Source organism: Rhinatrema bivittatum, chromosome 6, assembly GCF_901001135.1.
Source record: "Rhinatrema bivittatum chromosome 6, aRhiBiv1.1, whole genome shotgun sequence".
NCBI classification, from domain to species: domain Eukaryota; kingdom Metazoa; phylum Chordata; class Amphibia; order Gymnophiona; family Rhinatrematidae; genus Rhinatrema; species Rhinatrema bivittatum.
In genome coordinates this window covers 28,971,132-28,994,221 of record NC_042620.1, presented here as the reverse complement: position 1 = coordinate 28,994,221, position 23,090 = coordinate 28,971,132, and the positions used below count along the sequence as shown (strand labels likewise).

Sequence of the window (23,090 nt, the reverse complement as noted above, 5' to 3'; positions counted from 1 at the left end):
GCAGTGGAATCTACCTTGATATAAGGCTCCTCAAATTGAGGGCTATAATTCCAATACCTACGCCCCAGGAAAATACAGGGCGTTATTCCATCTATTTAATCATACTCAAGAAGGAGGGTTCCTTTCACCCCATCCTGGACCTCAAGAGCATCAACCAACATCTACGAGTAATTCATTTCAGATTGTAAACTCTGTACTCCGTCTTAAAGGCCTTACAACCAGGAGAGTTCTTAACCTCCCTGGACCTTTCTGAGGCCTACCTGCATATTCCAATCCGGCAAGATCACCAGTGTTTCCTACGTTTGCGGTGCTGGGCACTGCCCTTCAACCTGGTGGTCATGGCGGAAGCAGTAGGGAAAGAAGAGATCCTGGTGCACCCATACTTGGGCGAAACCCTCCCAGTCCTTAGAATATCTGGGAGACTGGTTCGACACCAAGCAGGACAAGGTCTTCCTTCTACCTTTGTGGATAAGGAAGTTGATGTCCCAAGTGTGTCTGGTTGATGAAAGCTCCAAACCTTGGGGTATATTGCAATCTTCAGGTCCTTGGTTTGATGGCATCAACCCTGGAGGTAGTAACATGGACGAGGGCACACATGTGTCCATTCCACCGCTCCCTGCTGTCATGTTGGAACCCACTCTCAAGACTATTTGATTCGCCTCCACCTATCAATGGAAGTATGTTCTCTGCTCCAGTAGTAGCTACAGGAAGCTCACATGGGCAGAGTGTAGGCCTGTCCTTGCCAAACTAGTTAGTTCTCATGATAGACACGAGCCTCCAAGGTTGGGGAGCTCAGTGCTAGGAACTTTCGGCCCAGGGGCGTTGGACCAAGAAAGAGGCATGCTGGAACATAAACTGCCTGGAAGCCTGAGCAGTCGGATTGGCATATCTACAGTTCAGCTGCAGGGTCGGGTGGTCCACATGATGTCTGGCATTGATGTAGGCTACCATTGTTGCCTTCCACATGATCTCTGACAAGGCAACAATGGTAGCCTACATCAATGCCAGGGAGGAATCAAGAGCCAACAAGTGTCTTTGGAGATCTCTTTATGGAATGGGTGGAATTGAATCTACAGATCTCTGCCTCCCACGTCAGAGCAGACTTTCTAAGCAGGGAGAGTCTGGACCCAGGAGAATGGATATTGTCGTCCTGAGCCTTTCAGCTGCTGGTAGATCTCTGGGGTCTCCCATCCATTGACCTGCTGGCCACATCTCACAAATGTGACTGTTGCCCAATTTTTCTTCAGTCACAGAAGAGATCAGTGATCCCTGGGCATCGACACCCTTGTTCAGACCTGGCCAGAAGAGGACTTACTATACACCTTCCCTCGGTGGCTCCTGCAGGGCAGGATCATTCGCAAGATCGAGCACCATAGGGTATTAGTCCTTTAGTGACTCCAGATTGGCCCAGATGCCCGTGGTATGCAGACATGTGGAGACACCCCTGTACCTCCCACCGCCCAGGGACCTGCTCCAGCAAGGTTTGGTCCTTCATGAGGATCAGACTCAATTTTGTCTTATGGTTTGGCCCTTGAGAGGGCTCTCCTCATGAAGCATGAATATTCAGCGGCAGTAATTACTACCTTGCTCCGCATATGCAAGTTCTCAACATCCTTAGCCTATGTGCATATCTGGAGAGTATTTGAGACTCTGTGTGAGGAACACAGTGTTGCCCCTCAAATGGCCAAACTCCCTCTGGTTCTGGAATTTTTACAGGACAGCTTGAATTCAAGGGTTGTCCCTTAACTCCTTGAAGATCCAGGTAGCAGCGCTTTCGTGTTTCAGATGTGAGGTGAACGGAACCCACCTGTCGGCACATCCAGATATGGCCTGTCTTTCTGAAAGGGGTAAAGCACCTCTGGCCACCATAGCAGTGGCCAGTTCCCTTGTGGAATCTTAATCTAGTATTGGAATATTTGGCAGGGCCCTCCTTTTGACTGCTGTGCAGTCTGGCCTTACACCTGTTAATCCTAAAAACGGTGTTCTGGTGGCGATATGATCAGCTTGTCACATCTCTGAACTATAGGTACTGTTGTCTGGAACCATTCCTCTGGATGACCCCAGGAGCATTTACAGCTTCATACCATTCCATCCTTCTTCCCCAAGGTAGTGTCTGAGTTTCATGTGACTCGGTCTATTTCGTTGCAGTCCCTATATAAGCCCAAGACACAGAAAACTACCACCTCCGCCATTTAAACGTCAGTAGGCTTTTGGTGTGGTATCCAGAACTTTCAGAACCTGTGCGCAAGACAGACCGCTTGTTTTGTCCTTCACTGTGGAAGGAGACAGGGCGAACCAGCTTCACAGGCTACCATACTCGCTGGATCAAGAAGGTGGTCACAAGAGCTTATGTAGAAGTAGGGAAACCACTACCCTTTCAGGTTAAAGCTCATTCCACTAGGGCTCAGGCAGTATCCTGGGCAGAAGTCATCTGACATCTGAGCAGTGATGTGGTCCTCCATAGAACCTTCTCCATGTTATATCGCCTGGACATTCAGCTCCGAGAGGACGCAGTCTTTGCAAGGGCAGTGCTAACTGGATTGTGGGCAGCCTCCTGCCCTCATCAGGAGTAGTTTTTGTATCCCATTGGTTCTGAGTCCATCTGACTACACTCTAGGAAATGGAGAAATTACTTACCTGATGATTTCCTTTTCCTTAGTGTAGACAGATGGCCTCAGCATCCTGCCCATGACTGCTCAAAACTGTGCCAAGGAATCACCCATGAGGAGAATATCTATTCCAAGAGGTTATGGGTAAGCTGTCGCCTAGTCCCTAGATCAGGGTATCTATAATCTTGCTGGGATTCAGCATTTGGTTGAGTACAGTTACGGTTATCAGTTTTTAATCAAGTTTTTCAATAGTATGTTTAGAGTGGCTTTTGAAGAGAAAGCGGAGGTCACTGCAGTGATGGATCTAAGGTGACGTCAGCTTTGAAACCTGACTCAGTCTCCATCTGCTAGCAGGGCAGCATATAACCCATTGGTCCTGAGTCCCATGTGTCTACACTAAGGAAAACAAAATTATCAGGTAAGTAATTTTCTCCAGTTTTGAAGATCAAAATAGGCTGCATTGCTTCCCTCGTTGACCTTTAGTGGTAAATGAATGAAATTAATAAACATTATTTGTTAGAAACTAATGAAGCGAATGGAGATGACTACAAAACGAATGAACAAACCAAAACTAATTTTGCCTGTACATATGCTTGGAGAAAATTTAGAATCCAGAAATTGAACCGGTCATCATGTTTGAGATTGGGAAGGAATTTGTGTTAACTGTTACAGAGTTAGCTACCCGTTCACAGTTTTGTTGGGGGTGGTGGGTTTTTTTTGTTTTTGTCTTCTGAATTACTGTGGTAGGAGAGGTGTTTACCTGAGTTCTGTGAGACCTTCTGAATGCTTTTCTTTCAACTTAACCAACTCTGTAGCTATCTCATATTTGTTAAATTCAATGTACACTGTGCTTGGTGGGGGAAATCTCTGTTCTAGAAGGATAAGCATGCTCAAAGGAAGAAGTTTAATCTGGAGTCAAATTTTGCATTGCTGAGATCTATTATTCTACTTGCAATGTTAGCCAGTTACGGCCGGGAGTTGGGGAAAGGAGGCTGCTGGCTTTTGCTGGTACATCCTATTCATTAATTCATTAGATCCATTTCTTCTGAATGCTTATTCTTGTGTTTAACCCTGGATTTGTCTTTCAATTTTACTCCAGACATGTACGCCCCAGGCTGATAATCTATGTTTGCCAAGAGCCAGAGCAGAACAGGAGCCAACCATTGCAGAAACGAGAGAATGCAGACAACAATATGTGTGGTAAGTTTACAAAGTCTACTTTGGACAGAGAGAGTCACCTGCACCTGATGCTGACTTTCAACTGCACCAACTTCTGAGGTGCCATGACCAAGCCTTATCCACGCCCAGGCATTTTTATAATGGATATGGATTTCACTAGACTTTACCCTGCAGTACATTCAGCATGCATTACCTACAGTTGAAAACCCCATGAGGCCAAACTCATGAGGTGTCACATGATAGACAGCAGTGAGATGGCTGTGCAGGGCCAAGGTGTCAAATCAGTATAATTATAGCTGCTTTATTTGGTTATGTATCCATAAAAAAATCTTTATATACTGTAAACTACTGGCAGCACATATGTGCAGTGTCACAGGCAGAACCGCTGTGCAGCTTGCTAATTAGCTGTCAAAGTTGTTCCATATCTGCCGGCAACTCCTTTCAACTCATCTGCCATTGACAAGTTAGAACGTGCCAGGTTCGGCCACCAGTGTCTTCGCAATTGCCGATGTGTGCATGCTCTGTAGATACTATTAACAAATTGGCATTTAGTCCCGTTATGGCAGTATAAGCTATCCTGAACTCTTTTGCTTATTGACTTTCACCGTTGTATTTTTGGAAGAGAGAACTAAAAAGCCTACATAATGTAGGAAATGCCATGCTGGGTCAACCCAAGGTCCGCATCCTGTCTCTCTTGACAGTGGCCAGTCCAGGTCACAGGTACTTGGCAGATCCCGGGGATAGCAATAGCTTTCTTTAATCTACCTGACGAATGTTTTATGGACTTTCCTGCAGGAACTTGTCTAAATCTCGCTATGCTAGTTGCCTTGACCACCTCTTCTCGCAGCAGATTCCACAGTTTGTGTGCTAGGTGAAAGTGTTGTTTTTTTTAAGATTAGTTGTAAATCTGCTGGTTTTAGGGAATGTCCCCTTTTTGTTAGGTATTATTTGAAAGGGTAAATAACTGTTCTTTTACCCGTTCTACCCCACTCATGATTTTATAAAATCATATCATTCCCTCTTAGCTGCCTCTTTTCAAAGCTGAAGAACCTTAATTTGTACTGCTGATCACCCACAGGGGAGCCGTTCCATCCGGTTAATCATTTGTGCTGTTCTTTATACATTTTCTAGTTCTTCTATGTCTTTATTTATTTTTTTTAAGATGGGGAAGACTCCACACAATACTCGAGGTGCAGTCTCACTATGACGCAATACAGAGGCAATATATTCTGTTTATTCTCCATTCCTAATATTCTATTTGCTTTTTGTTTTTAACCTGCACCACACACTGAGCTGAAGATTTCCAATGTATTGTGTACTAAAACATCAGGGTCCTTTTTCTGGATAGTGACTCCAGTATAGAACCCACCATTATGTAGTCGGGATGATTTTTCTCTGTGCGTTACTTTGCACTTTTCCACGTTAAATTCCATTGCCATTCAATTGCCCAGTCTGGATTCATGAGGTCCTTCTGCAGTTAATTTTAACTTTGTGTCATCTGGAAATTTGATCACCTTGTTTTATCCCCTTTTTGCAGATTGTTTATGAATATGATAAAAACGGCACAGGGCCCAGTATATAGACTCCTGTGCTATTCTACTAATCGCCTTTCTCCAGCTGGAAAATTTACCATTTAATCCTACATTAGGTTTCTTTTTGTTTAACCAGTTACCAAAATAGTACAAAATCTAAAATCCCCTAAATGGTACAATAATGAAAAAATGAAGGAACAATTACATTTCACAATTGTGTTATAAATATACAAAAGAAATCTCTCAAACTTCTATCAAAAACCCTTACCTCTTGGGACATTCAATACGAGATATATAGAACGCGTGCATGCAAAGTTAAAACCTACACATGGCGTGCGCACACACAATTGTATCACGCTCATACCATGCTTACAAAATTAAAACTATTCAAACAAGTGATAACCTAAGGCACCCTTATAGAAAATAGGTATGCATAAAAAATACTCTTCCTCTATTTATATTAAAAAAAAAAGTTCATAAATCTTCATAACCCTGACAGAGACCCCCGTTTCACTGAAAAACAGATTCTTCAGGGGGAGTTATTTTAAAAATTGCAACATTCCAAAGCATTTTTTTTACACACATTTTATAACTGTATGCCCAAAAACAATTTGTATTCTAAAGTGTCCGCTGTTTTGAGAACAGTTATGTCTCGTAAAGCCGTATTTCTCAGAGGACAAGCAGGATAGGTGACGACAGATGGAACCCAGCCCAGAAAGCTTCTGTCAAAGTTTACCGACCTTTGACTTGGCACACTGAGCATGCCCTATACTACGCGTCTATGTGGGATCCCTCTCCAGTCCATTTTTTTTTTCCACAGAGCTATTGCATCGCTGCCCTCGTCTCTAGACAGTTGATGGACCAAATTGCTTCCTCAGTCTATCAATGGCCCTGTAAACTGGTAAGGCTGGCGATGGTAGTCACTACCATCTATTGAGGCACTTCCAGGTCCACCCTGCAGCCCAAATGGTCCCGGGCAAGCCACCAGCCAAGACTGGACCTGGCGAATTCTGTAAGCGACAGCGGGAGATTAAACTGCTCTGACATCGGATCACAGCGGGATAGCAGCACTTCCTGTAGAGGTCTCATGAGCAAACGCCCACAGGACAAGGTCCAGAGTTGAGGCCATGGAACAAAGAACCTGTTGGACACCCCTGGGCACTTGGGTGTCCAACAGGTGCTGAACTTGCACCTGCAGCTTGAGGATCCACTCCTCCGTGAGAGAGACCTTGCCCACACGGGTATCGAAGTGTGTGCACAAGAACTCCAGAACCTAGGAAGGTGGCCAGGTTCTCACCCCGGCCCAAGGATCAAGAGGTGCAAGACCACTTCCGCCTGTCTGCAAAGTTCTTCAGACTTTGCTCAGATGAGTCAGTCGTCCAGATATGGATGAACTAGCACCCCCTCCTTTCTGCGGGCTGCAGCTACTACCACCATCTTGGTGAAAGTCCTCAGAGCCACGGCTATGCCGAATGGAAGAGCACAAAACTGAAAATGCTCTCAGAGAATCAAGCATCTGAGGTATCTTCTGATCCTGACAGATATGTTCTTGGCTTCCCTAGATTTGACAAACTCCCTGCTGCACACCACCACTATGACAGAACAGAGAGTCTCCATCTGGAAATGTGGAACCTTGAGAGCCACGTTCACCAAGTCCAGTATTGGACAGAAGGTTCCTTCCTTCTTTTGCACCACAAAGTAAATAGAATGTCTTGTCGTCGTCCCCCCCCCCCCCCCCCCGCTCCTCTTGGGGGATGGGAACAATGGCTCCTAGCATTCTCAGCCTTTGGAAGGTCTTCTGAACTATCAGTTTCTTTGTTGGCAACATGCAGGGAGACACAATGAAAAGGTTTCTTAGAGGCCGAGCAAATTCTAGAGTAGCCTCATCCTATCACACTTAGAACCCACTGGTCCAAGGTTATCTTGACCCATTCCTCGTAAACCGATCCCCGATGATTGGGACCGGGGAGTGGGTCAGCCTCATCTCATTGAGCGGATTTGGCTCCGCTAGACATTTGGCCAGAACTCTGTTTACTCTGCGTCCACGAAAGGACTGAGACCGCTCTGAGGTTTCTCTGGCCTGTGCTCGGAGCCTGTTCTGATGGAAGCGCCTTTGGCCCCGAAAGCAAGAGGAAACCTGCAGAAACCCTTTGACCCCCCTAGGCTTGTCTTCCGGTAGTTTGTGCACCTTATTATCAAGCTGCTTTATCAGCTGTTCCAAGTCTTCTCCAAAAAGGAGCTTTCCCTTAAAGGGGAGCACACTAAGCTGAGCCTTAGAGGAAACATCCGCTATCCAATTTCGCAACCACAGATACCATCATCCTAGAAGAGGTACGAAGCAGATCATATAAGGTGACTGCCCCATAAGCCACCACTGCCTCTAATCGTTCTGCCTGCTCAGATTCCTGGGGTGAGAGATCTCTGCACTCTGTAACTGCTGTACCCATCTCAGGCTAGCTTTAAGCATAAAACTGCTACACACCACATCCCAGCTCCCCAGGTCCAAAACTTCATATCTTTTTGAGGTGCACCTCGAGTTTCCTATCCTGGAGATCCTTCAGAGCCACCACACCAGCCACTGAGATGGTGGTTTTCTTTGTGACTGCCAAGACAGAAGCATTCACCTTTAGGTACCCTCAAGAGCACCAGAGTTTCCTCAAGCAAGGGGTAAAGCTTGTCCATAGCCCTGCTGACTTTAAGACCTATCTCAGGAGTATCCCACTCCCTAACCATTAATTGCTTAACCATCCCATGGAAAGGAAAAGTCCCGGCCAGGCCCTGTAAACCCATCATGACCAGATCTACCGTGTCCTGCTCAGGCTCCTTCTGTGGAACTGCTATTCCCAACTACGCCAGGACGTGTGGGATCATAGGACCCAGCTCTTTCTGAAAAAGGTGAGCGACCTTAGGATCATCCCCTTCCATGGAAGGAATCTTCTCAGGTTCCTCCTCTTGATCCTGACCACTGAAAGGGAGGGGGGGGGGCCCAGGAAGACCATCCCCAAGGGGAACTCTGTGGTCGGACTCCTCAGAGAAAGGGTCATCCGTGGTACCCCGCACTGCTGGACCTCTGACTTTCTGGACCCTTGTGGCCCCGGGTGTCTCCGACCGCCTAGGCACTTTTCTAGGTGGCCCCTCAAAGTTTATGCCTAGGGAAGCAACCCGCTTGGACTTACTGGCCAGATATGCTTTGTGCAATAAAAGCACAAAGTCCGATGGAAAAACAAGGACCCCCTCCAGGGGATCAGGATCTTCACCCAACTGATCCTCAGGGCCTCCCAGGCCTAGTCGGGATCAGCTGGCGGGAGATCCCCTCCCCCCCGCCACTCTTTCCTCAGCCTTAAAAGTTTTCAAGATGGCCACCATGCCCGCACTTAGTGGGAGCAGATTGGCCTTGTGCTCCAGAGCAGCCAGCAACCTGCCAGGGCTGTGCTGCTTAACAGATGCCGCCGCAGCACCCAAAATGAATCCCCCCCCTTCCCTGGAGAAGCAGTGGGAGCTTTGGCCGGCCGCCTGGGAGAGCCGCGAAGATTGCTCTCACTGGGCAGAGTAGTGGCTCGCGAGCGGCATGATGCATCACGACTCTGACCACGTAGCAGGCGCTGACAACAGCGAGGGGGAATCAGGAGCCGCGATAGTGCTACTGCCTGAGCACCTTGCCTCTGGCCACCGCCAGCAACGAGGCAAGCAGCAAAAAGTAACCATTGCTTTCCTGTTCTTTCTTATCCTTTTTTAAATCTTTTTTTAAACTTTATGAAGAACAAGTGGAAAAAATTACTTTCCCGAAGAAGGGTGGCAGAGGATGTTCACCATCCTTGCTGAAGGGGGGAGGGAGCCAGACCACCAGCAGTCACCCCTGGCACACTAGAAAGAAAGCAATTTTGGATTCCCTGCTTGTCCTTAACCTGCTACCAGGGGGGTTAGTCCCACCAGGACTTGCCAAACCCCTGGGAGGAATTTCCCCTGCTCTTTTTTTTTGTATTTACTCACGTACAGAACCGCAGGTTTTGCACCACCTCCATCTGCTGGAGACAGAGAAATACTGAGGAGATGCAGGTGGCACATTGGTCTAATAGGCGGTGCCTACAAAACTTTCTCTGTCCATATGCTGGAAGGGAGGCAAAACCCCAGACTGGGTACGTACGGGGAAACACACAAATTATAATTCGTTATTTCAACCTGACTTAATCTTCTATATATCAGATACTAGAGATGTGAATCGGAACTGATATCGGATCCGATTCTGGTTCCGATTCACATCTCTATCAGATACTACTTCAAAAAAAAAAGTAGCAGGTTCTATGTTGGTGTGCGATTGTGTAGGTTTTATTAACTTTGGATGCTCTTGTTCTGTGTCGTATTGCTGTGTCCCAAGGGGTAAAGGTTTGTGATAAAATTCTTTAGATTTTTTTATACATTTTATAATATAATTGTGACATGTAATTGTTCCTTTTTTCTTTTCTTTTTTTTTTTCATTCTTGTATCCAGTTACCAAGCCTCACAATAGGACACTGCTTGCTATCCCTTGACCTAATTTCCTAAGGTGTCTCTCATGAGGAACTTTTGTCGAATATCTTCAGAAAGTTCAAATATGCTGTATCAGCTAGCTCACCTTCCACCATCTTCCACAAAATCTAAAAGATTGGTAAAGCAAGACTTCCCTCTGCTAAAACAATGGTGTCTCTTCACCATTAAGCATTTCTGACTGCGTGGCCAGTGATTTTTTTTTGCTTCTATTTTGCCCGACGGCTACTCAGGCTCACCAGTCTAACTTCCCATATCACCCATGGAACCTATTTTAAAAAATCTGCACTGGCCACCCTCCAGTCTATAGGTTTTCTTTCTGTCCTAAATAAGTTACAGGTTTCCAATTTCATATTTTAGGGGTTTTTGTTTGTTTTTTTTAGGACTCTGGGTGGATGCACTCAAGTCCTAGTGACTTGTTATCCTTTAGTTTGTCAGGTTCTTGTTTTATGTCCTCCATTATCTGAAATTTTGTGTTAGTTGCTCAGAATCATCACTTATCAAAAAAAAAAAACCAAGTTTCCGGTGTTGGTGTGTTCCCAATATCCTCCTCTTCAGTAAAGACTGTGGTGCAGAATGAATTCGGTTCTGCTATTTTCTTGTTCTCTCTGAGTGCACCCCCTTTAGTCCTTGGTACTCCAGCAGATCAGCTGATTCCCTCCCAGGCTTTTTGCTTCAGGTGTGGTTCCCCCCCCCCCCCCCCCACTTCAGCAAGCTTCTTTTAAAATGTCTTGACCTGCCTTACTACTGCTTTTGCATCTACTTTGACAGTATTTATGCCTTTTGCCTAGATTTTCTTCAGTTGGGTCTAATTTCCAGTTTTTGGTTTTTAATTGTTTCTCTCACTTTGCCATTAAACCATGTTGGCAGTCGTTTGGTTTTCCTTCAACCTATTTTAATTTATGGGATACATTTTATCTGGGCTTCCCAGATGGTATTTTTTTTAACCAATGTCTCTCATTTTAAGCTTTTTTTTTTTTTTTTTTAAACTAATTTTCTCATTCGTAGTCTCTATTTTTAAAGTTATGTGCTACTGCAGTATTTTACTTCATGTGATTTTTCAAATTGGATTACATTATGATCGCTGTTGCTTAGCGGCCCCACCACAATAACACCTTGCACCAGGTCACGAGAACTAGATCTAAGATACCTGCCCCTCTGGTCAGTTCTAGGACCAGCAGTTTCATGAAGCCATCATTTATGGCATCTAAACCACTTAACCTGTCTAGAATATAATGAGGAGACATTAACCCAATGAATGCTGGGGTAATTGAAATCTTCCATTTAGTCTTCTGTTGCCAAATGTTTGCTTTCCTAATTTCGGGAGGCATGTCATAGATTTTCTTCCTCTTGGCCAAGCAGACAAATAGTATAGTATACGCCCACTGCCTAACTCATAAGGACTCTGCAGTGCATTTTGTTTCCTGCAGGATTCTTTTTTTAAATCATGCTTGGCTGTGCACCACCATTCCACCAATTTGTTCTGCTCTGTTAAGCTGATATAAGATATACCCTAGTATTGCAGTGTCCCATTGGTTATCCTCCTTCCACTGACAAATTCCCACCAGCAAAGGGGATCCACAGGATACTGATTTGTTAGTGATGGACTCTGGGGGGGCTCTCAGCCTCCAGCCATCAAACTGTTCTGTTTTCAGCTCATTTTTTGGTTGTACCCTCTAAAGCATTGTGCTTAACAATTTATTGCAGTTTACCATGCGATCTTCTTAGAGGAGCTGACCAGTCTGGAGCTAATAGAGAAGATAGCAAACTTGTACACGATTTCGCCACAACAAATAAATCAGATCTACAGGCAAGGACCAACAGGGATTCATGTAGTGGTGAGCACGGAGGTAAGGGATCTCTGAAGGAATGGTTAGTTTTTTTGTTTCATAGATCCGGGTTGTCCCTTTCCTGAACTTTTCTTGGCTAAATAGCACTCAGGTGCTTAGTTGTACGTCCCTTGACTACTCTGCCAGCTTCCTCTTAATACTGATCTGCTATCAGAGGCAACAAGCCTGTTGCTCTCAGTTGCCATGTCAGAAATCAATCTTGGCAGACAAGTGCCCATTTGTTGTGTGTGGGCAGATGCAGAAAAGTGTTATGTACAACTTTTTTTTTTTTTTTTTTAATTTGAGCACAATTGGCAAGGCAAATCTAGTTTTACATGTCTGTCTGGATCCTTCAGACTTGAATATTCTTAGTGTCTGCTTTAGAGATTTCCAGTGGCTTACTCTGGCTCGTCTGTTTTCACATCTTCGTTTGAGCTGCTGGCTCAATCAGAACTGGCATTTGCTGGGCAGTGGCACAACGAGAATTCATCCACAGCTACTATTTTGTTTCATTTTTATTGTAGGTTATGGATGGTTTTATATTGTATCTTTATTATTGTTTTGTAATTACTGGGAGGTTTTTATATATTGTAGTTTTCGGTGATTGCATTTTTGCTGTGATCCACCTTTTTTTTTTTTTTTTTTTTCTGACTGTAGTCTGCAGAAGTAAATAGGCTATCAAATCGCAACCCCCCCCCCCCCCCCTTTACCTAGCCCAGCCATCACAGCAACAGTCTTTGCCTGGGGACCACATACTGTGGCGCCTTCCCAGACTGCAGCTGTGTGCATACTCAGTCTGAGCACTGGGGGTACAGTCCAGGGGCTGTGAATGCAACCCTAGCCCCAACTGAAAAGGGGAGTGGAAGCTAGGCCCAAGATCTAAATCCAGGTCTTCGGTAGGGCAGGCTTGTCAATGGTTTATAGCAAATAGCTATAGCAGGCTGAGACTGTGTAAAGATGCTTGCCGCCTCCTTTTTTTTCCCTGCTGGCTCAGTGACAGGTACGACATTCTAAGGGTGGGGCCTGTGTCCTCTTCCTGGGCCAGGACTCTGTTCCACGGACCAGCCGGAGCTGGGGATGCGTAAAGGCAGTGTTCACAGCCCCTGGAAGGGGGAGGGAGTCTTGGCCATCGCTCAGTGATGCCAAACTGAAGTTGCTCGTTATCCAGTTCCAGAGGGAGCTGCAGTTTGTGGCCCCAGGTCAAGAGCGGTGCCTGCAGTGGCTGGCCTGTGTAAATTGGGTAGCTGTAAATGAAGACTTGTGGCCCAGTAGGGGACTGGTTCTGATTTTTGAGCCAGAAGCCCAAAGGAGTGGAACCCGTCAAAAGATTTGTATCTTTTTTTTTTTTTTTTTTTTTTATTTGCTGCCCGCGCCACCAAAAAGTAAGAAATCACAATGAGCCAGAAGAGTTGGGGGCCTAGGAATAAGAAGTCAAACAGGCTATAGCTGCTTTCCAAAGGAAAATAATCTGAAGAACTCCTCGGCAGTAACGCCAATGGAAGAACCTGTGCACGCTAAATGTCACCCCACCTCGCCAAGCAACGAAAATGCTTTGGAGCATCTTTTTTAATTGACAGGATCCCATTTCTGATGCGAAGTCTAGCTTGCAACCTCTTCAGCATCTGGAGCGAACAGCAGGCAGTGCCCGAGCTGCGGTTTTGGATGCGTGTCTCTGGGCTGGTTGAGGTGACCCTGCTCTTTCACGGATCGCAAGCCTTTGAGGAAGTTTAGTTTTTAAATAGCTTGGCAAAATGCCTAAAACACAAACCCTACCCCTGCATTGCAAAAGGCAAAGTGAAGCCGAGCGCAAAATTCAAATTCATGCTAGCTTTTTAAGTGCATATTTGTTCTCCTGCAAGTCTGTCTCTCTCCTTGCTTCTTCGCCCTGATTAAAATCTAAAGCCCTCAACTTCTTTTAATTGGGGTGAAGTGCTTCCAGGCAACTTTTGGTGCAGAATTGCCTTTGCTAGCTCAGCCATCAGGGTAGCAGTAATTAAATACTTAAGTAACTGATTAACCTTGAGGATTGCTTTCTATGTGGTTCTTCGTGTGCGAATGGCGGAGCAGGTAAAGTAGTTGATGATGCAAACGGGGGAGGGGCACAGAGAAAATGTACTTCATGGGTCATTAGTGCTGGAAAGTGTGTGCATGGGCAGCCTTCTGGTTTTTTAATGGAAAGTGAAACTCTTATTCCACTTTTTCCAAGTAAGGCTCAAGGCAGTTCTTAAAGCAATTTTATTTTAATGTTTTTTTTTAAAATTTGGATACAGTTCCCTTTCCCCAAAGAGCTTACCATCTACGTGGGTTCCCTGAAGCAGCAGGAGACGGTGACTTGCCGAAGGTCACAAGAAGTGGGGGTTTGAACCCTGGTTTCCCTAGATTGCAGCCCCCACTGCTTTTACCCCTGATGGAGGGAAAATAGTACTGCATGAAACTTATGGTTGTGGGTTGTAGTTTTTTGGGCGGGAACTGGGTTTCTCTCCACTTCAGCTGCTTTTAACTATATTTTCCCTGAGGAAGCTGCGTCTAAACCGGTGCTAAAGGTCTGTTAGCTAAAAGCTTTACCCTTTTTTTTAAAGAAGTAAAAGCATAGAGCGCTACTTCATATTAGTGGTCTTATTAAGAACTGAAAACTATTTCCTCCTCTTCCCCCTCCCCCCCCCCCCCCCCCAAAAAAATGCCACGGAATAGCTCTGGCTGTTTGGGGGGGGGGGGGGGAATAAGAGGCTATAAAGTGCTTAATGTCTTCCTGGGTTAAAACCGAGGAGACGCAGGCTGCCTGGCGCAGGTTAGTTCTTGTGCGTCCAACCTCTTTCAATCATCCTGAGGCAGCCCGGCACTGAATAAGGTCTGGAACGTCTGCAGGAGAGCACGCGCCATGCTTCTGTTCCTATAAACAGCGCCACAAGCTGTTTAGCGGTGCTGCCCAGACATACAGAAGACAGAGAGCCCCTGCTCTTGTGGACTTGTAACCAAGATGTACGGTCCAAATTTTCAGTCTTTCATCTTCGTCTCCTTCACCCTTTAACAACTGGCCAGGTGAAGGTTGCATCCGTAAGGGAATCTGTGAAGTGCCTAAAAGTGAGCATCTCCCACCTCCTGTAAAACTGTCTTCTCCTTTTGTCATTTAAACACGGGTGAAACTCTGGCCACTTGGAAGGCTTTCAAGATAACTCTGCTTTTTATTTGCAATGTGTGTGTTTTATTTCTCTCTGGTTCCCTGCTGCCTGCGGCACCAACTTCTTCCTGGTGCCGCTAGCTGTTTCAGATCAGGTTTGCATACATATAATGCAGGGTCCGCTCATGCTACAAGCTTATTTTTGTAAGGAGAAACGACCCATGGAGTTTCTTTTGAAAACTCAGCGACTACAGGAACAAAAGTAGTGGCAGACCTTTGCATCTGCTTTTATAGCAGCTGCAGGGTCTATGAATTAAAGTGCACATGGGGATTTAAAACACGAAATTCCCCGCCCCCCCCCAACCTTTTTTTTTTTTTGGCTGCAGGTGTGTGTGTGTGTGTGTGTGGTTTCACAGCTCTGATACCTTTGACTGCTAAGGGGAGGGCAATTTTTCACCCAGGCAATCTTACCTGGTTTAATCACCCGAACAAATTCCTTAGAAAAATTACCCACTTAGAGGGCAGTTTTCAGAGAGCCCACATAGATTTTGAAGGCACTGACCCATATACTTTGTGCCAGCCAAGAACATGAGAAATGCCGTGTCCATCAAGCTTAGCATCCTTTCTCTGACAGCGGCCAGACTGGGTCACAGGTACCTGGCAGATCTATAAAGCAGAAATACTTTTCCCTTTTTGAAAAATCATCCCACCAAAACCACCCACACACATTTCACACCTGCTAATCTGTGTGCAGAGTTGGTCAGGGGCAAAAATTAAGGACTTGATTTTTAAAAAGCTTTTACTCAAGTATATGTACTTTATTTGAGTAAGTGAGCTTTTGAAAATTGCTACAGTATATGCCATTGAATTGTCCATAGGATTTACTTGTGTGCGTGCACTTAACTTGAGCAAATGGGTTTTGAAAATTGCTACAATAGTAGTTTACGTTTACACGCATAAGTCCTTTTGAAAATTACCCATAAGGGTCTGAATTTCAAAACCATTTACATGTTTTATGCATGTAAAAAATGCACTTTACCCATGTAAGTGGGCTTTTGAAAATTGCTGCAATATGTGCCATTGAATTGTGCATAGGATTTACCCATGCATGTGCACTTTATGCACGTAAATAGTTTTCGAAAATTGCCACAATATAGTATGGTACAGTGCATGCGTAACTCCTTTTAAAATTCACCTGTAAGTGCATGCACTTTTTTGAAAATGCAAAAGTATGCCCATCAGTGCAACTCCTCTCTAATGCCACCCCTGGTAACACCTCTGAGTGCAGGTAAACTTGCATGCATACAGACCATAAACGTGTAAGTTTCCCAGCCTGCTTGATTGCAGGTAGTCTTATATTGGGTCACTTCCACTGCTAAAGCACCTTTTTTAACCCATGAAAATGGCTTTGAAAATTATCCTTTTATGTTTTACTCTGAGTATACTCTGTCCCTGCCGCTTGTTCTCCTCTCCTCATGGTTATGAGTAGGGGCCAGGAGCCTCTTGGAGGCCCCAGGGCTGGAGGAGTGCCTCCAAGGCTTGCTCTTGATGCCATGGGTTGGCTGGCAGAGGGTGCCACTGTAGTACCCTTCCTCCCTGGGTTTGAAGTGGTTTTTCTTTTTTTGTTTTTTTAACTTATGTTTTTTTTTTTCTTCCAAGATGGTGCAAAATTTCCAGGATGAATCCTGTTTTCTAATCAGCACTTTAAAAGGTAAGTTTTGTTGGTTTTTTTTTTCCTAAATGTCGATTCCTATTGAAGCTTTGCCAAAAAAAAAAAAAAAAATGCTATTAAACTGTCGCTCATGGTTGAATTTATGGGTTAAACTTGGGGCAAGTCCTTAGCATGTCTTCTGGTTTTGTGTGTGTGCCAGAATGAATGGCTGATTTGGGAGGGAAGTGGGGTGCTGGCAGCAGTAGTGTGGTCCTTTGCCAGGAAACATCTAATTCAGTGGTTCCCAACCCTGTCCTGGGGACCTCCCAGTCAAATGAGTTTTCAGGATTTCCACAATGAATATGCATCAGAGAAAATTAGCATGTTTAGCTCTTATTTTATGCTAAACATGCAGCCTCCAGACTAAGCTTGAGGACCACACGCGTGCACAAGCAGGATTTGTCTGAGGAAGTATTGACCAAAAAAAAATATATTTTTTTTTCATATCTGAGAAGTAAGCAGTTAGGTCTATTATAAATATTCCTTGCTGCTTAGACATCCCCATTGTTATGAATTTACCTAAGTAAACAGGGGCAAAGCTTTACTGCCACATGCCACTCCCCCCAAGCAAAGTGCACTATGGATATGGCAGCGATGCACCTAGATCACGAAAACAGCTGAAGAGTGGACATAGGAGAATTTTAAGAGTGTGTGTGTGTTGTAAAGAAATGTAGCGTCTGCAATCCTTTTTTTTTTTTCTATAAGTTATGCAGTACCTTGCTGCACAGTAATAACTTACAAAGTCAGATGGAAATTGATGTTTTTTCAAAAGGCTGGTCTGTGACAGCTGATTACTCCCTCAGTGCTTCAGTGGCTGTTAATCACAGCTGCGTCAGCCTGGGCGGAAGTGGGGTTGGGTTGGCTTCCTGTATTTTCAGACATACTGCCTCTCCCCGGTAGCCTGCAAAGCAGTTCACAGAGAAAACAAATACAGTTGACCACAGTACATGTTAATTACAAGCAAAATACCAAAAAAAAAAAAAAATCAAATCCTAGCACTATTAAAAAAAAAATAAAAAAAATACAAAAACCCCCAAAACAAGGGCAAGGGCTGCCCTTTAAAAGACATTTTTTGCATAATGGGGGGAGTTGAAGGGGGGTGGAAAATCTTCCTTTTTTTTTTGTCCCCACTGTTTCCAATGTTGTAGCCTCCCTGGGTTAGTGATAACAAAATTTTAGTTTCTTGTGATATTATGCACAAGCGAGAAAATGGCAGTATCTCTTTAAACTGGTGGTAGGCAGCATGTGAAATTTCAGTATTGGAGGGACAGACCCAGAGTGGAAACATAGGTGCGTGCTGTGTGTTGGGCTGCCTGTGCTAAACGTTGCTCACAAGTCTTCCAGGTTTCATAGATTTATTTTAAAATAAACGTTTTTTGGTTGTAGCTGAAAGCAACAATGGCTACCATATCGTCCTGAAGTGAAGATTCTGAGAGCCAGGGACCGAACAGGCTTGCCCTCACCCCACTCAGACTCGCCGGGACAGACACAGTGGAAACGTGAAGAGGGTTTCAGATTAACAAACGTTAAAGGGCTGTTTTGGAACACCACCACCAAAAACTGCTATAAAAAAAAAAAACAAACTTCAGAAATATGCTTTCTAAGAAATTTAAAGGCCAACACTATCTGTGTGTGTGTATATATGTATGTAATATTTTTTGGTTTTTTTTATTTGTTCTTTTGGAACTTTTTTTTTTTCTTTGCTCAGAAACATCCACTTTGTTAGGACCAGGGACTAAAAGCAAAGAGAAGGCAGGAGTTGGGAAGACATTGGCCTGTCTCCTCACTTTTAGTACCTTAAGCTCCGAACATCCTTTTCACCTCAGAGGAGGCGTCCTAACTTGCTCCGCTGCTTTCCGTGTGCCTTAGAGGCTGGCCAGCTGCAGGTCTTGTCCATACAAACTGGGTAGCAGTGTTTAAGTCCTATGCCTTTTTTTTTTTTTCCCCCTCCCCCTACAAACACTGGAGGTAAATTGGGCATTTTGTTTTTTCTTTCCTGTGCCTTAGGACATAAAATCAGACCTCTTCCTGAATTATGTATTTCCCCTTCCTCTCTGTGGGCCACCTTCCCTTTGTCTCTTAAACAAAAATATGCAATAAACTTTTTTATGTATAAAGTTTTTTTTTTTGTGGTTTTTTTCCTTTTAATGTTGAAATGACCCTCCTAGGAGTTGCATGCATGTTTTTTATTTTTTTTATTTTTTTTCAGTAGTTCTTTTTGAGAGCGCTGATAAAACTCTTGCCCGGTTTTTTTTTTTTTTTTTTCTGAAGGACCCTAAACAAAATGGCATAGTGGACTTTGAAGGACCATTTGAAGATACATCAGCAGAAGATACAATGTGTATTGCGCAATCGATGCTTAGTTTAGTATCTAAAATAAAATAGTGTTTTGAGACAATACCTTATACATTTGACAACAGAATGACTTTAATTCTTAAGAAAATATTTTTATACGTTTGACAATCAGTCCGTTAACCCATTGACAAATGATGATTTTGAGTAACAATTGGGGAGAGAATATTTTTTTTTTTGTAACATGGTACTGTGCTGAAGATTTTTTTTTTAAGTTTAATTATCCCCCCCCCCCCCCCCCCCCGAAATACTCAACTAATGTCGCACTAGGAAGTTTGCTGTTCTTTGTTCTGCATAGCAGGAAGCAGATCTCCCATGGAATTATTTTGTCACTTGGCGATGGTGGTTTGATGTCTCTTGTTTTTGTTTGCCTGCAGTGTTTGTTGGTTTTTTTTTAATGTGTGTCTGCATCGTAAGTTCCGGAAAAAGGTAGGGTGACCATGTAGTTCCTGGCCAAAAGGGACAGGCCGAGTCAGTCCTGGAACAACTCATGTTGCCCATGTGGACTAATATTTTGTAGCATTCTCAGGAAACTGGAGCTTAAAAGCCCAACATGAATAAAACCAGGGCTGGCAGGGGGGTCAGGCTGTGTTACCGCCTTGGGGTAGAATCCCACCTCCCTGTCCAGTCATTGGGTGCTGCCAATGCGCAATATTGGACTTTTCTGCCCCAGCCCACCCAGGGAGTAGATTCGAGTCGGTCATTGTGCATTGGTGACGCCTACTGGCAGGATTTAGGGCCCCTGGTTGCCAGGGGGTCTAGAAGGGGGAACCCTGGGGGCATGGCTGTTGCTGCAAGGACGGGACCAAAATTGGAAGGAAATGTGAAATGAGAGGAAAATCCCAGGACTCTCCATTTAAAATAAATAAATAAATAAATTCCTGGGTCCTATCAAGATTTGAGCCAAAGGAAATTTCTGGATCACAAACACAAAACCCCCAGCACTGGCTGAGCCTGGCTCCTTTCCCATGCAGCTATATGGTCACCCTAGATAATACACTGTTCAAAAGATGCTGCTCTTTACATGTTTGACAGCTCTGTATTTTGCTGCAAGATAAATTAAAAAAAAAATCAAATTTTTTGCGGTTTCCTCTCCTCCTCCCCCCCCCCCCCCCCCCCCCCCCCCCTCCCGAACCTGGGTTTTTGGCAGTCAGGATCTTATTCTGGATGAATTTCCTGGCTTTCCCTCCTCTTCTGTTTCACCAGGAGTGCATTAGAAATTTGGGATCACTTTCATCATTGCATTTTAAAATGCAGCCATAGCACCTTGGGAAAAGATGTTTCCTGTGGTACTGCTGTGATAATGTTAAAAACCATGATATCACGTGAACATGGCAGTTTAAAGAATGACCCTGTGTGATTGAAAGCCATCAGGGGATAGGGAAATCCCTACAGTACCTGAATGTAATCCACTTTGAAATGCCAGAAAAGCAGAATATAAAAATCTAAAATACATAAATGTCTGCAAATAGATCTCACCAACATTCATTGTGAAGATCTTTTTTTTTTCTAGCTGTCAAGGACAGGAGTGCACCATCTCTGCTTTAAAGGTTTTGTCTCGAGGGTTTTCTTCTTTCTAGTGCTGGCAGCCTGCCTCTTGGGCTTTTGTTTTGAAACTTTTTTTTATTTTAAATCTCTGGAAGGCATGGTGTGTGGGTGGGGTTGTTGTTGCAAAGACATACGGACGCATGGACTTCAGGGCCAGCTGAACCATGTATAGAAATTCACTTGTATGTCTGTCTCCTTTTTTTTTTTTTTTTTTTTTTCATGCTAAGTTTTGCTCATGGTTTTTTGTTTTGTTTTTTTTTAAATGTTTGCTGGTTGATTGATTTCTGTTTCTGTATAAATATTGTGTAAAACAGTAGGACAAATGTGGCAACTCAAACAAAATTACCGCAGCCACATGGATGGTTAAGTAGATGAGGCTTTTTGTACAGACAGGACACTTGTCTATATTCGCAGTAAGAATGAAGACGGGAGTAATAATGTGTAGGATGCCTTCACTAGCCCTTGCGGAGGGGGGAGGAATGTATTCTCCCCGTGTTTCTCTTAACGTGGAATGGAGTAGCATGACAACCCACCAAAAATAGAATGAACGGAAACCAATAGAGTAGTTGTGTAGAGGTTTTTTTTTTAAACAAGGCTAATGAATGTATAAAGGTGCAAGCTTTAGGACCACCAAGGTCCCTTTCTCAGGCTATGTACTTTCCTATAAAGTTTAAACATCTAGTTTTACTCTTATTGCATTCTACAGATTTTTGGGATTCATAGTAGCCAAAACACCTTTTCTCCTTTTTTTTTTTTTTTTATGACCAGGTTTAAAGTAATAAAACATTTCTAGAAAGTTTGTTGGCTGTGTGTCAAGATAACATATGGATAGAAATGTGCAGAGATTTCCTAGCTGCTTTTAGAGTCTCTCTTTAGTACAGCACTGTGTGTACTGTATATTCACGTGATGGGGAGTGTGCGGCAGTTAATGTGGGATTTTATGTTCGTTTTTTGTAATAAGGTACTAAACAGTCCAACCAGAACTACCTTTGTGATTCCTAGAAGAGAACAGATTCCACTTTAGAGCGTTAGTACTCAGGAAAACCATTTTTTATTAGAATTCATTTGGCCTTTGAATGTACCCATCTCTTTTTCAGGAGGATTTATTTCATTCCAGGGTTAGATGGTAAATGTTTTGAAAGCTCCTGGTAGGAAGCTTGCACCCATCTCTTTGCTGGATCCAGGTAAAAGTGGATCCTGCTGTGCCAGCTTTCATCCGGGCCGCTCCTTGCAGGCCTCATGCTGATGTGCTCAAAGGTTTATTAAAACACCGTGTGAATAAAGCACAGACAACTGAAGCAGGGACTCGGGGGGGGGGGGGGGAAGGTTTATTTAAGACTTGCTAACATTTTTATTCCAGAAAAGTGAGAGAGAGTATAAAATATAATGGGGAGGATAGAGAGGGAAGAAAGGGAGTCCTTGTGATAGAACCAAAGTGAAGGCAGTGTGGCAGAGAAATGGTGGAGCTGGGATGTCTTTGGAGAATCCTAGTTGCCTGATGCTTTAAGGAGAACACTTTTTTTTATCTCCTGCTAATGCTGCAGGGTCAGCTCGTAGCATTTTTGTAAAAGTGTTAAATGTGTGTTAAGCTTCTTTTTGGAGAGCTGAACAACCCAAAATGACAACCTCAGCAGGAAAATGAACCCACAGCTGTTCCGAGCAGTGGGTTCAGGTCTTACACCCACTTCTGCTAGGATGGGGAGAGATCGTGCTCTTCGAACATAGCTTTTGCTGATACTTCTGATACTTCTTTGCACTTTGCTTCTGCAAATGCGCGTGTGGCTTTTCTCCACTCCACAGCACAGTTGGGATTATGTGTAGGCAAGACCATTTTGTAAGCTATAATCTTCTTTTTTTTTTGCTTGTTATAATTGTATCCAAATTATTTTTATCTTGCATTTGCTATTCCCTGCAATACTTCTCCAAAATGTTAAATTTCTGTGGTTTTTTTTTGTGTTTTTCTTTTCTAATAAGATTGGATTATTTTGTGCTCTTATGTTTTTTAGTATATTTTCTCTCATAGTATAAGGTGCATATTTTCTACAGGTTGTGGGCCTGCCCCTATTCCATGGTTCCATTAGATGCTTTAAACTTACTGTACCAGTGAATCCATTTGGTTAATGAAGATCAAATTAGAGGTGGGTAGAACAGAGACTGAAATATACCAGTTAGGAGTCATTACTGCCACTTTTTTTGTACATGCAATGAAAAGCATATTTTGCACTGGCTAGTGTACAGGAAAAACATTCTGTAACTGGAATATGTAATAAAATGCAAATTCTTGTTTTTAATAAAACCTGCATTTTTTTCAACTTTGTTTTGTTTTTGCTTGATTCTCCAATCTGTCCCTGTCTTTTCAGCCTGCACGTTTTTCTTTCTTAGCTCTAAGCCCTATTCTTATAGATCACTAACCACAGTAAGGTTACATCAGGAAGGGTAATAGTACTTTTGCAAGATTTGTCTAGCTAATAACAGAATGATTAGTCAACTACAATAGTAGTGAGACTCCCAAGCCAGCAATCAGATGCAAAGCTAACTTACTCTTTCTCCCAGGGATCTTTAAGGACCATGCCTGCAGAACTGGCAGTCTCAGCAGTGCCAGGCTTCCTAGGTGTGCCAGGGGCTGTAATGTGCAAACTTTGGGAAGCTTAGAAAGATTGCATTCATTCTGTCCATCTTTACGCTTGT

General features: G+C 43.8%; 1 protein-coding gene across 3 annotated transcripts in view; it reads left to right on the top strand.

The window, feature by feature from the left end:
• Positions 1–22,714, top strand: part of TFCP2L1 (transcription factor CP2 like 1) — a 101,552-nt gene extending 78,838 nt beyond the window's left edge. For 2 of the 3 annotated variants that reach the window (XM_029605180.1, XM_029605178.1), the window contains 4 exons: positions 3,709–3,809; positions 11,552–11,694; positions 16,451–16,502; positions 17,889–22,714. In XM_029605180.1, coding sequence (XP_029461040.1) covers positions 3,709–3,809; positions 11,552–11,694; positions 16,451–16,502; positions 17,889–17,926 — 334 coding nt within the window. In that variant the 3' untranslated portion in view covers positions 17,927–22,714. The remainder of the gene's footprint in view (positions 1–3,708; positions 3,810–11,551; positions 11,695–16,450; positions 16,503–17,888) is intronic. The other variant, XM_029605179.1, reaches the window with a different exon arrangement.
• Positions 22,715–23,090: the final 376 nt, after the last annotated feature.